General features: G+C 51.0%; 1 protein-coding gene across 3 annotated transcripts; it reads left to right on the plus strand.

Annotated features, from left to right (window-relative positions):
* Positions 1 to 4862: 4862 nt before the first annotated feature.
* Positions 4863 to 11525, plus strand: MYCL (MYCL proto-oncogene, bHLH transcription factor). Of its 3 annotated transcripts, none has more exons than XM_015136019.3 (3): positions 4863 to 5114; positions 5479 to 5983; positions 8974 to 11525. In XM_015136019.3, exons 1-3 carry the CDS (start codon positions 5034 to 5036, stop codon positions 9570 to 9572), a joined length of 1185 nt encoding a protein of 394 aa, XP_014991505.2. In that variant the 5' UTR covers positions 4863 to 5033; the 3' UTR covers positions 9573 to 11525. The 3 variants fall into 3 exon arrangements, with proteins under 3 accessions (XP_014991505.2, XP_077818716.1, XP_077818719.1); XM_077962590.1 differs by having other exon boundaries at positions 4869 to 5002; XM_077962593.1 differs by having other exon boundaries at positions 4902 to 5035.
* The last annotated feature ends 279 nt before the right edge of the window (positions 11526 to 11804 follow it).

The following is an 11804-nucleotide window of genomic DNA, read 5'->3' on the forward strand; positions in this document are numbered from 1 at the left end:
GGTGGAAGTTGCAGTGAGCCAAGATCGTGCCATTGCACTCTAGCCTGGGCAACAGAGTGAGACTCCATCACAAAAAAATAAAGAAAAAGAAAGACATTTAAAAATCAGGAAAAAGTAGATATCTGTATCGGTCAAAATACGGAAAGAAATATGAGGGACAGGCCTGGTGCAGTGGCTGAGGCAGGCAGATCACAAGGTCAGAAGTTTGAGACCAGCCTGACCAATATGGTGAAACCCCATCTCTACTAAAAATATAAAAATTAGCTGGGCATAGTGGCACACATGTGTAATCCCAACTACTCAGGAGGCTGAGGCAGGAGAATTGCTTGAACCCAGGAGTCGGAGGTTGCAGTGAGCCAAGATCACACCACTGCATTCCAGCCTGGGCATCAGAGTGAGACTTTGTCTCAAAACAAAAACAAAAACAAAACAAAAAACAGCTAAAACAATAGTTGCTTTGGGGAGTGGGAATCAGTTGATGGCAAGACAGAATATGGCCTTTTTTTTTTTTTAACTTTGCCATATGCCTAATAGATTTATAAAAAATTTATTACATGTATTTTGATTAAAAACATGTTTTAGAAAAAATAAAGGAAATAAAATATTGCAGAAAAATGGAAGGTCCCTGGGGTAGCATTTGCTACCTTGGTGAATTCATCACCATCCTGGGTCCAGCTTAGAAACCAGAGCTCTTAGCCCTAAAAGCAGCAGCATCTCTACAGAACAGATACACATTAACCAGGCTCATGAGACTGATATTTCAAATCAGATGCCAATTCATTAATTTATAAGAGGAAGCAGGGCTTCAAAGCAGACTGGATCTTCCTGTTCAATGATGAGTGCATTCTCTCCCTGTGGACTGATCTACATAGGAAACGGAACAGTTTTTAGAGGGTTGCTTGGTGATCCAGAGCATGAGTGAGGTAGGGGGTGAATTGAGTGGCTCCAAAGAATGGTGCTTCCATCTCCCCTGTTCCTGGACCAGCATCTTTGTCCCCAGAGAATGTTCATTGCTGGTGATTGTCTTGGCAACTCTCCCTGATCTCTGGCTTCCTTGGCTGCCCAGACCCTCTTGACTGGCACCCTCTTTCTTTAGCTGCATTAATACTTTTAACTAGGTTATAGTCTAGACTGGGCCTGAGAGTTATTCTGTCTCTATAAGGTATAGTTTGGCTCTGTATCCCCAAACAAATCTCATCTCGAATTGTAATCCCCACGTGTCCAGAGAGAAACCTGGTAGGAGGTGATTGGATCATGGGGGCAGTTTCCCCCATGCTGTTATTATGATTGTGAGTGAATTCTCATGAGATCCGATGGTTTTATAAATGGCAGTTTTTCCTGCACTCACACACTTTCCTGCTGCCTTGTGAAGAAGGTGCTTGCTTCTCCTTCCCCTTCTGCACTAATTGTAAGTTTCCTGAGGCCTCCCCAGCCATGCGGAACTATGAGTCAATTAAACCTCTTTTGATTATAAATTATTCAATCTCAGGTATTTGTTTACAGCAGTGTGAAAACAGACTAATACAATTGGCATATCTCTACTTTAAAGCATTAGAGGTGGGGTGTGGTGGCTCACATCTGTAATCCCAGCACTTTGAGAGGCCAAGGTAGGAGGATCACTTGGGCGCAGGAGTTTGAGACCAGCCTGAGCAGCATAGGGAGACCCCGTCTCTACAAAAAATTAGCCGGGTGTGGTGGCGCATGCCTCCTATTGTCCCAGTTACTCAGGAGGCTGACATGGGAGGATCCCTGGAGCCCAGGAAGTCAAGGCTAAAGTGAGCCATGATTGCACCACCGCACTCCAGTCTGGGCAACAGAGTGAGACCCTGTCTCAAAAAATCATAACAACATAATTCGGAGCCAAGGTGAGTGGATCATTTGAGGTCAGGAGTTCAAGACCAGCCTGGCCAACATGGTGAAACCCGGTCTCCACTAAAAATACAAAAAATTAGGGAGGATGGGGAGGTATAGCATTAGGAGAAATACCTAAAGTAAATGACGAGTTAACGGGTACAGCACACCAACATGGCACATGTATACATATGTAACAAACCTGCACATTGTGCACATGTACCCTAGAACTTAAAGCATTAAAAAAAAAAAGGAACAGAAGCAGTATGACCTTTAAAAAAAAATTAGCTGGGCGTGGTGGCAGGTGCCTGTAATCCCAGCTACTTGGGAGGCTGAGGCAGGAGAATCGCTTGAACCTGGGAGGGGGAGGTTACAGTGAGCCAAGATTGTACTACAGCACTCTAGCCTAGGCAATAGAGACTTGTCTAAATAAATAAATAAATAATAAAACGCAAAAACTAAAGCATTAGAGTTTTGCGTTCAGTCATATACTTAGCACCCATGATGTGCCAGGCTCTGTTCTAAAGCCCTAGGGTACAGCAGTGAATAATTTTGTGTTCAGTCATATACTCAGCACCCATGATGTGCCAGGCTCTGTTCTCGAGCCCTGGCGTACAGCAGTGAATAAGGCTGACATTTGTGTGCCCTCACTGAGTTTACAGTCTGACAAGGAAGACATAAAACAAACAAAAATATTCAAAGTGAAAAAGCAGTGCAACTCTCAGAAGACAACTTAATTTCCTTTTTCCTACTTCTTGAGGAGGGGCAGCATCTCCTGGTTGCCCCCAGATATCATCTACAATGAAACCATGGGAGGAGCTGCAGGGTGGGGGCTGTAGTCTAGGTGAGGAAGACCCATTCTCCAAATGTAAATTTCCAGCCTCCCTTGAGGTCTATACCACCAATTATTCCAATAAAGTTATTTTCTACTTACATTTGTCTAAGGTTGGTTTTTGTTTTGTTTTGTTTTGTTTTGTTTTGTTTTGTTTTGTTTTGAGACGGAGTCTCGCTCTGTCGCCCAGGCTGGAGTGCAGTGGTGTGATCTCAGCTCACCGCAAGCTCCGCCTCCCGGGTTCACGCCATTCTCCTGCCTCAGCCTCCGGAGTAGCTGGAACTACAGATGCCTGCCACGACACCCAGTTAATTTTTTTGTATTTTTAGTAGAGATGGGGTTTCACTGTGTTAACCAGGATGGTCTCGATCTCCTGACCTTGTGATCCGCCTGCCTCGGCCCCACAAAGTGCTGAGATTACAGGCAAGAGCCACCGTGCCCGGCCTAAGTTTGGTTTTTGTTATTTGTAACCAATAACCCAGACTAGTACGGCAACCATCTCAGACATCTGCGGACCAGAGAAAAGTCACTAAAAGACAATCCAACGTCTGCGTCTTGGGGCGCAACCAAACCTGGAACCCTTCTAATTTGTGGCTTCCGTTTAGCACAAAGCAGGGCACACAAGCTCTCTCAGTGAAATCTGGTTGGCTGAGTCTCTCAGTCAGTTAGTTCACAAATGTCTGCCAGAAGCTGTTCTATGTGCAGAAATCACAAAGCAAGTAGGAGCAGGTTTCTGCCTTCAAGGATATCCCACATGCAGCCCAGACCCAACGTATCTAAAACGGAAGGCTGTCATTTTCCCTGCCTTCTCTCCCAACCCATGTAACAACTCACATTCGGGTCCCATGCTCCAACCACATTGAACTGCTTGCCCTTCTCACTTCCGTCTGCCAACAGTGAGTAGTTTGGTGTTCTTAGATCACAGGGGTGGGAGGGAAAGAGAGAGACAGCAGGTAATCAGGCTGGGGTAGACAGACACCAGACCTTGATGCCAGGTGGAGGAATCTAGATGTATTGGCTGCTGTCCCAAGTTACTCTCTTCTGGCCTAAATCTCAGACTGGCCATATAGTTTAATTTTTTCTCTTCCACCAAAGGTCATCTGTGTAGAAGATGACACAAAGGGGAACCCAGCACGGTGGTCCATGCCTGTAATCCCTACACTTTCGGAGTCTAAGGAAGGAGGATCATTTGAGCCCAGGAGTTCGAGGCTGAGGCGAGTCATGATCGAGTCACTGCACTCCAGCCTTGACGCTGAGTGAGACCCCGTCTCTTAAAAAAATATTAAAAATTTAAAAAAGTTATACAGAGGGGTTATCTATCATCTTGGCCAGCGATGCCGGGCAAAACTTGAAACAACTTGGTCCTGCAGTATTTTCCAGATGCCAAATCCTCATTCTCTTTTCTCTACTGTGCAGCTCCTACAGTGTTTTGTGTGAGAAGAGAGGGAGCACAGCGGGTCTCAGCCCTGGCTTTGCCCCGGGAAAAATTCCTCCTCACTTCTGCACCGCCCTACCGAAAGCAGGGGCTAAGCCAGCGCCGTCTGCGTCTCCTCCTGGCCCAGGCCCCTTCCCTAGATGCTCTATTTCCCTAAAGCCTCACAACAACCCTGTAAGGTAAGCATTACCATCCCTTCATTTTACAGATGAAACTGAGGCTCAGGAGGGTTACGTTTCAGGCTCTAAAGCCCGGCATCTTCGCTTCGATGCCGTCCAGGCTTAGGCCACCGAGCTTAAGAAACGGGCCGACGGGTGACCAGACGGACGCCGGAACCAACCCAAGTTCAGGGCTGAGGGCCGCCAGGTGGCGCGTTTCCCTCCTCCCCCCGCGGCGGCTCGGGCGCACCTGAACCCAGCGGGGCGCGCCGGGGAAAGTAGGCGCGCAGGGTGGAGCGGGGAGTAGCCCTAATTCTCCAATTCGGAGTGGGCAAGGAGCATGGTTTACTTCAGCCGGCTGGCACTGCCAGCGCCTCGATAGAGTCACGCCTCCACCAGGCGGCTGCCGGGCCCCATCAGCCCGCCTCCTGTTTGCGCTCCCCAGCGTGCAATTTATTTGGGGGGCTACCGGGGATAGAACGGAGTGGGCGAGCGCTGCCAGGAGGTGGGGCCTGCCCCACCTGTCGACTGCCTGGAGTGGGCAGGGAGGAGGCGGGGTTTGTTCCATAGGGCCCGCCCCCCAGTCCCTGGGTCCCGGGCGCGCGACGAGATATAAGGCAGCCAGGAAACAATGCGCCTGCAGCTCGCGCTCCCGCGCCGATCCCGAGAGCGTCCGGGCCACCGTGCGCGAGCGAAGGAGGGGGCGCGCGCGCGGGGGGCGCGCTTGTGAGTGCGGGCCGCGCTCTCGGCGGCGCGCATGTGCGTGTGTGCGGGCTGCCGGGCTGCCCCGAGCCGGCGGGGAGCCGGTCCGCTCCAGGAGGCGGGCGGCGGGAGCGAGGTGAAGCTGCGGGTGGCCCCGGCACGGGAGCGGGTCCCGCGGTGCGGGCTGGCTGCAGGGTGCCTTCTGGGCACGGCGCGCCCCCGCCCGGCCCCACCGGGCCCTGGGAGCTGCGCTCCGGGCGGCGCTGGCAAAGTTTGCTTTGAACTCGCTGCCCGCAGCCGGGTCCGCGCTCTGCGATTGGCTTCCCCTGCCACTCTGACCCGGGGCCCGGCTTCTCGGGACGCGAGGACTGGGCGCAGGCTGCAAGCCGGTGGGGTTGGGGAGGAACTAGAGCCTGGCAGCCGGCTGTGCCGAGGGACCCGGGGACGCCTCCTTCGCCCGGCCGGCACCCGGTCAGCACGTCCCCATTTCCCTCCCGCAGGGAGCGGACATGGACTACGACTCGTACCAGCACTATTTCTACGACTATGACTGCGGGGAGGATTTCTACCGCTCCACGGCGCCCAGCGAGGACATCTGGAAGAAATTCGAGCTGGTGCCATCGCCCCCCACGTCGCCGCCCTGGGGCTTGGGTCCCGGCGCAGGGGACCCGGCCCCCGGGATTGGTCCCGCGGAGCCGTGGCCCGGAGGGTGCACCGGGGACGAAGCGGAATCCCGGGGCCACTCGAAAGGTTGGGGCAGGAACTACGCCTCCATCATCCGCCGCGACTGCATGTGGAGCGGCTTCTCGGCCCGGGAACGGCTGGAGAGAGCTGTGAGCGACCGGCTCGCCGCTGGCGCGCCCCGGGGGAACCCGCCCAAGGCGTCCGCCGCCCCGGACTGCACTCCCAGCCTCGAAGCCGGCAACCCGGCGCCCGCCGCCCCCTGTCCGCTGGGCGAACCCAAGACCCAGGCCTGCTCCGGGTCCGAGAGCCCAAGCGACTCGGGTAAGGACCTCCCCGAGACATCCAAGAGGGGGCCACCCCATGGGTGGCCAAAGCTCTGCCCCTGCCTGAGGTCAGGCACTGGCTCTTCTCAAGCTCTTGGGCCATCTCCCCCTCTCTTTGGCCGAAGCTGCCCGTGTAGCCCCCAGCCGTGTATGTCTGGCACGTGGGTGTGTTGGTAAACAGTTTGGAGAAGTGGCGTGGGAGCCAGCGTCCCTTTGATGATTATTGGAGCCCCAGGGGACCAGGGATATGTAGTGAGGTTTGGCGCTTAGAGAGGACAATACTGGGGTTGGACTGTAAGGGATTTCTGTCCTAACGAGTCCGGAAGGGGATCCCTTAAGAGTCACTCCAAGCCTGAAGTTTTTTTTGCTGCTGCCTCTTTCCCTGGGAAACTCACACTCCCCTAGGGGGAGAAGAAGCTGAGAGCCTTTTGTGCAAAGCCAAAGCCCATCCTTTTAAAAAACTAGGTCTCCAGTTGGCTTTACTTAAAAATGCCAATAATAAATGCCCTCTTGTGCCTCCCCACCACCACTTACCACTCGTGCATCCCTGAGACAGGAAGGGAAGAATGAACACTCCCCATTAACAGATGGAAAAACTGAGGCTTAGAGATAGAAAATCACTACAAGTCAGCTCCAGCTTTCTGCCATCTAGCCAGCCCCTCTTCCCCAGTGCTCCATCCCAACCAGGCACCTCTTCCTTGATGTTTGGGTCTTTGTGGTAGCTTATCTTAGAGGCACTACACCTTGCCTTGCTGTTTGTCCTAAGATGGAAAAGTGTCCTTCTCGCTCCCTTTCAATACATCTCCAGCTTCAGCTGCTCCCTTGCATTCAACAAATATTCACTGGCCCCTACTTTGTGGCAACCTGTGGGCTACGTGCTGGGGTCAAGGCCATAGAGCTCCAGGCCCTCCTCTCCCATCCTTGATGCAAGGGCAAACCTCACTGAGGGCAGACTAGGGCATCCTGTGCCACTAAACTACATTTTTCTTGTTCTGGCATCTTAGACCTCCACACCCATGAGAAATACTGGAGAGGGTATTTTTGTAGAGTGTAGACTGAGGCTGGTGACAAATAAATCAGGACCAAGAAAACTCACTGTAGCTTTTAGGAATAACTTTTACATGACAATTCGATAGGGAACTGGGGAATGGGGTATGGAAGTTGTCATACACTTGAGAGGAAAAATAGGATAACAAGAAAAATTAAAAGTCTTTTTTTTTTTTCCTGGTCCACTGTGTTAAGGTCGTTTTTAACCAGCTTGCTTTCTACACCAAGAGTTTATGTTCGTTTGATGGCTGGAAAGAATCTTGAGATCAAAAAACCAATAAAGATATATCTCTACAACGGCTGGTGGAGTGGTAGAGTGGAATGAGCATTGTTTTGGAAGTTTGGACGTTTTAGTTTGAGATCCAGAAAGTTACAAAGGTGATATGTGGACTTGGCTGATCTGGGCCTCAATTTCCCCATTTGCGCACAATGGGGTTGGACTTGATTGTCCTGCTGAAGACATTTCCTTGTCTGGGTAGAGTAAGACACTACTCTCTGAAAGGGAGAATGGTGTCTTAAATTATTTCTTTCTTAGATAGAATCTTCCTGAGCCACAAGACTTAACACTGAAAATTAAAGGTTTGGGATGTAGGGAAGCCTGCTGAATCCTTTTCTGACCTACCCTTTAACCTGAACCTGTTTGTGAGCTTCTGGTTCACTCACAGGCCACATGGCCTGGAACAAAATGCAACAGATTGCAAACAATGAGGCGGGGGGTGGGGAAAGTGATTGGCAGCAGAGCTCATCCAATAGAGGCTAGGGGCTGGGTAAGACAGCATTCCAAACACAGCGTAATCAGCCAATCATGGGCTTTGGGGCCAGGAGAGCTGAGTGGTCAGGTTTTATTAATGGAGAAATAATGCGATTGTCCACACAATGGAAGCCTTCCCGACAAAGGGGCTCAAGCTTCCTGGTATGCAAAGAAGCTGAGAACGGAGCTCTTCGGTTGTGAGGCCTAGATCCATTAAGGTGGGCTTCTGTGTGGAGGCCGCAAAATGTGTGGAGCAGGAGGAGAGTTTTCTCCCAATTGCCCCTCTCCTGGTTAGGTTAACCTAAGAGACCTTCAAGCCAGCGAATGATAAGGGCATGTCCACGTGTCTCTTGGTCTCTGGTGTTTTGGGCCCCATATCTGGGACATTCTGCTGCCCAGTCTCCGCCTCTGGTGCAGGTAGTTTGGAAATGGTCGCTTGTACCTTTGTGAAGTTCCTGCAGCTTCGCTGACCTGTGATTACAAATCTAACCTTCTGGTCCAGGGAAGGAGGTGGGGCAGGCGACCTATAAATGATGGATGACTTTAGAAACCCGTTGAACCCAGGAGCAAAATGCTCCTAAGGGAAACCCTTTCCCTCCCCTCTGTGGGTGAAGAGGGATGGGTTGTAGCCCTCCCTTCTCTGAATCTTCAGCTGAAAGGGATGGCAGAATAGAGAGGTGGGGGAATAATAGGATTTATAACTTGTGAAAAGTAACAATTCCCCAAGTGCAGGCTGTGCTGGGCAGGAACAAAGGGCAGCTCTGCCCACAGACCCCTCATTTACAATTCTGATGGGGCATGAAAGAGCCCGACTGGGGAAGATCTTTATAGCTAAACTTTGTCCCAGGTCGGTAGCTCTTTCTCTCCATCCCCTCCGTGGGGGAGGGGAGAGCCTTTGCAGACTGGGGGCTGTTGGCTTGGGTCTGCCTTTTGTTCTTATCTAAGCCTTGCTGTGCAAAAGGAAATTGGAGAATATTTTCCTTCTTGCTAATGTCCCCTCCTTTCCTTCACTGTGCCCTTACCCCATTACAAATGAATCAGCTTTCTGCTCACCTCGATTTGTTTATATCTAAATTGGAAAAATGTCCACCTACCTTCCCAAGCACCAGCATAGACAGCTAAAGCTGTAGGGTCTATGTTTATGTTTCTCATGGGATGTGTTTCTTCTCTTGATCTCTTTTCTTGGACAGAGAATGAAGAAATCGATGTTGTGACAGTAGAGAAGAGGCAGTCTCTGGGTATTCGGAAGCCAGTCACCATCACAGTGCGAGCAGACCCCCTGGATCCCTGCATGAAGCATTTCCACATCTCCATCCATCAGCAACAGCACAACTATGCTGCCCGTTTTCCTCCAGAAAGCTGCTCCCAAGAAGAGGCTTCAGAGAAGGGTCCCCAAGAAGAGGCTCTGGAGAGAGATGCTGCAGGGGAAAAGGAAGATGAGGAGGATGAAGAGATTGTGAGCCCCCCACCTGTAGAAAGTGAGGCTGCCCAGTCCTGCCACCCCAAACCTGTCAGTTCTGATACTGAGGATGTGACCAAGAGGAAGAACCACAACTTCCTGGAGCGCAAGAGGCGGAATGACCTGCGTTCGCGATTCTTGGCCCTGAGGGACCAGGTGCCCACCCTGGCCAGCTGCTCTAAGGCCCCCAAAGTAGTGATCCTAAGCAAGGCCTTGGAATACTTGCAAGCCCTGGTGGGGGCTGAGAAGAGGATGGCTACAGAGAAAAGGCAGCTCCGATGCCGGCAGCAGCAATTGCAGAAAAGAATTGCATACCTCAGTGGCTACTAACTGACCAAAAAGCCTGACAGTTCTGTCTTACAAAGACACAAGTTTATTTTTTAACCTCCTTCTCCGCTTTAGTAATTTGCACATTTTGGTTATGGTGGGACAGTCTGGACAGTAAATCCCAGAATGCATTGCAGCCGGTGCACACACAATAAAGGCTTGCATTCTTGGAAACCTTGAAACACAGCTCTCCCTCTTCCCTGACTCATGGGAGTGCTGTATGTTCTCTGGCGCCTTTGGCTTCCCAGCAGGCAGCTGACTGAGGAGCCTTGGGGTCTGCCTAGCTCGCTAGCTCCGAAGAAAAGGCTGACAGATGCTATGCAACAGGTGGTGGATGTTGTCAGGGGCTCCAGCCTGCATGAAATCTCACACTCTGCATGAGCTTTAGGCTAGGAAAGGATGCTCCCAACTGGTGTCTCTGGGGTGACGCAAGGACAGCTGGGCCTGGATGCTCTCCCTGAGGCTCCTTTTTCCCGAAGACACACGAGCTGTCTTGGGTGAAGACAAGCTCGCAGACTTGATCAACATGGACCATTACCTCACTGTCAGACACTTTACAGTAGCCGAGGAGTTGGAAACCTTTAATATATATATTATGATGTTAGCTGACCCCCTTCCTCCCACTCTCAATGCTGCGACCCTGGGAACATTTAAAAAGCTTGGCCTCTAGATTCTTTGTCTCAGAGCCCTCTGAGCTCTCTCTTCTGAGGGAGGGACCTTTCTTTCCTTACAAGGGACTTTTTTGTTCCATTATGCCTTTGTTATGCAATGGGCTCTACAGCACCCTTTCCCACAGGTCAGAAATATTTCCCCAAGACACAGGGAAATGGGTCCTAGCCTGGGGCCTGGGGATAGCTTGGAGGCCTGGCTCATGCATGAACTTGATCCCTGCCCAGGTATTTTCCGAGGGGCACTTGAGATCCAATCTTTTCTCAAGGCAGGTGTAAGACACCTCAGAGGGAGAACGGCACTGCTGCCTCTTTCCCACCTGCCTCTCGTCTCAATCCTTGACCGGCGAGTTTGAAGTTCTGGAACCATGCAAATCTGTCCTTCTCATGCAACTCCAAGGAGCTTGCTGGCTCTGCAGCCACCCTTGGGCCCCCGCCAGTCTGCCATGAATCAGATCTCTTTTCCAGAATCTGGGCCTTTCTGAAGTTTTGGGGGGAGCTGTTGGGACTCATCCAGTGCTCCAGAAGGTGGACTTGCTTCTGGTGGGTTTTAAAGGAGCCTCCAGGAGATATGCTTAGCCAACCACGATGGATTTTACCCCAGCTGGACTCGGCAGCTCCAAGTGGAATCCACGTGCAGCCTCCGGTCTGGGGAAGTCACCCAACCTAGCAGTTGTCATGTGGGTAACCTCAGGCACCTCTAGGCCTGTCCTGGAAGAAGGACCAGCAGCCCCTCCAGAACTCTGCCCAGGACAGCAGGTGCCTGCTGGCTCTGGGTTTGGAAGTTGGGGTGGGTAGGGGGTGGTAAGTACTATATGTGGCTCTGGAAAACCAGCTGCTACTTCCAAATCTATTGTCCATAATGGTTTCTTTCTGAGGTTGCTTCTTGGCCTCAAAGGACCCCAGGGGATGTTTGGAAATCGCCTCTCTACCCTTCTGGAGCATGGTTTACAAAAGCCAGCTGACTTCTGGAACTGTCTATGGCAGACAGTTTGGGTGTAGGTTACTGATGTCTCACCTGAATAGCTTGTGTTTTATAAGCTGCTGTTGGGTATTCTGCTGGGGGGAGTCTTTTTTTTTATATTGTATTTTTGTATGCCTTTTGCAAAGTGGCATTAACTGTTTTTGTACAAGAAAAAAAACTCTTGGGCAATTCTCCCATTGCAAGGGTCTGATTTATTTTGAAAGGCAAGTTCACCTGAAATTTTGTATTTAGTTGTGATTATTGATTGCCTGATTTTCAAATGTTGCCTTCTGGGACATCTTCTAATAAAAGATTTCTCAAACATGTCAGAGTGGGGGCAGCTTATGCCACCTGAGTCCTCCTCAACCACGGAAAACTATTTCAGGGTAGCCACAAGTGATCCAGAGGGCTGCATTTCTCTAACCATGTTGCTAACCTGGTCATTCCACTCTGGGTTCCTGAAATGCCATTTCAGACATGTTGAAACAATGTAGGCTCAGTACTCAGTGAACACGGAATTCTCTTGTGAATTGCAAAGAGTGCTGAATTTGTACTTTAGAAGGCTTGAAATCCTGGCTCCACTACTTCTGCGGCCTTTAGCTT

The sequence above is a fragment of the Macaca mulatta genome, chromosome 1 (assembly GCF_049350105.2).
Source record: "Macaca mulatta isolate MMU2019108-1 chromosome 1, T2T-MMU8v2.0, whole genome shotgun sequence".
In the NCBI taxonomy this organism is placed as follows: Eukaryota; Metazoa; Chordata; class Mammalia; order Primates; family Cercopithecidae; genus Macaca; species Macaca mulatta.

What these genes read in the sequence shown, in the direction of transcription:
- MYCL (XM_015136019.3), top strand. Translation starts at nt 5,034, where the DNA reads ATGTGCGTGTGTGCGGGCTGCCGGGCTGCCCCGAGCCGGCGGGGAGCC. An exon ending in AGGCGGGCGGCGGGAGCGAG is followed by an intron (nt 5,115 to 5,478) that starts GTGAAGCTGCGG and finishes TCCCTCCCGCAG; the next exon opens with GGAGCGGACATGGACTACGA. An exon ending in CGAGAGCCCAAGCGACTCGG is followed by an intron (nt 5,984 to 8,973) that starts GTAAGGACCTCC and finishes TTTCTTGGACAG; the next exon opens with AGAATGAAGAAATCGATGTT.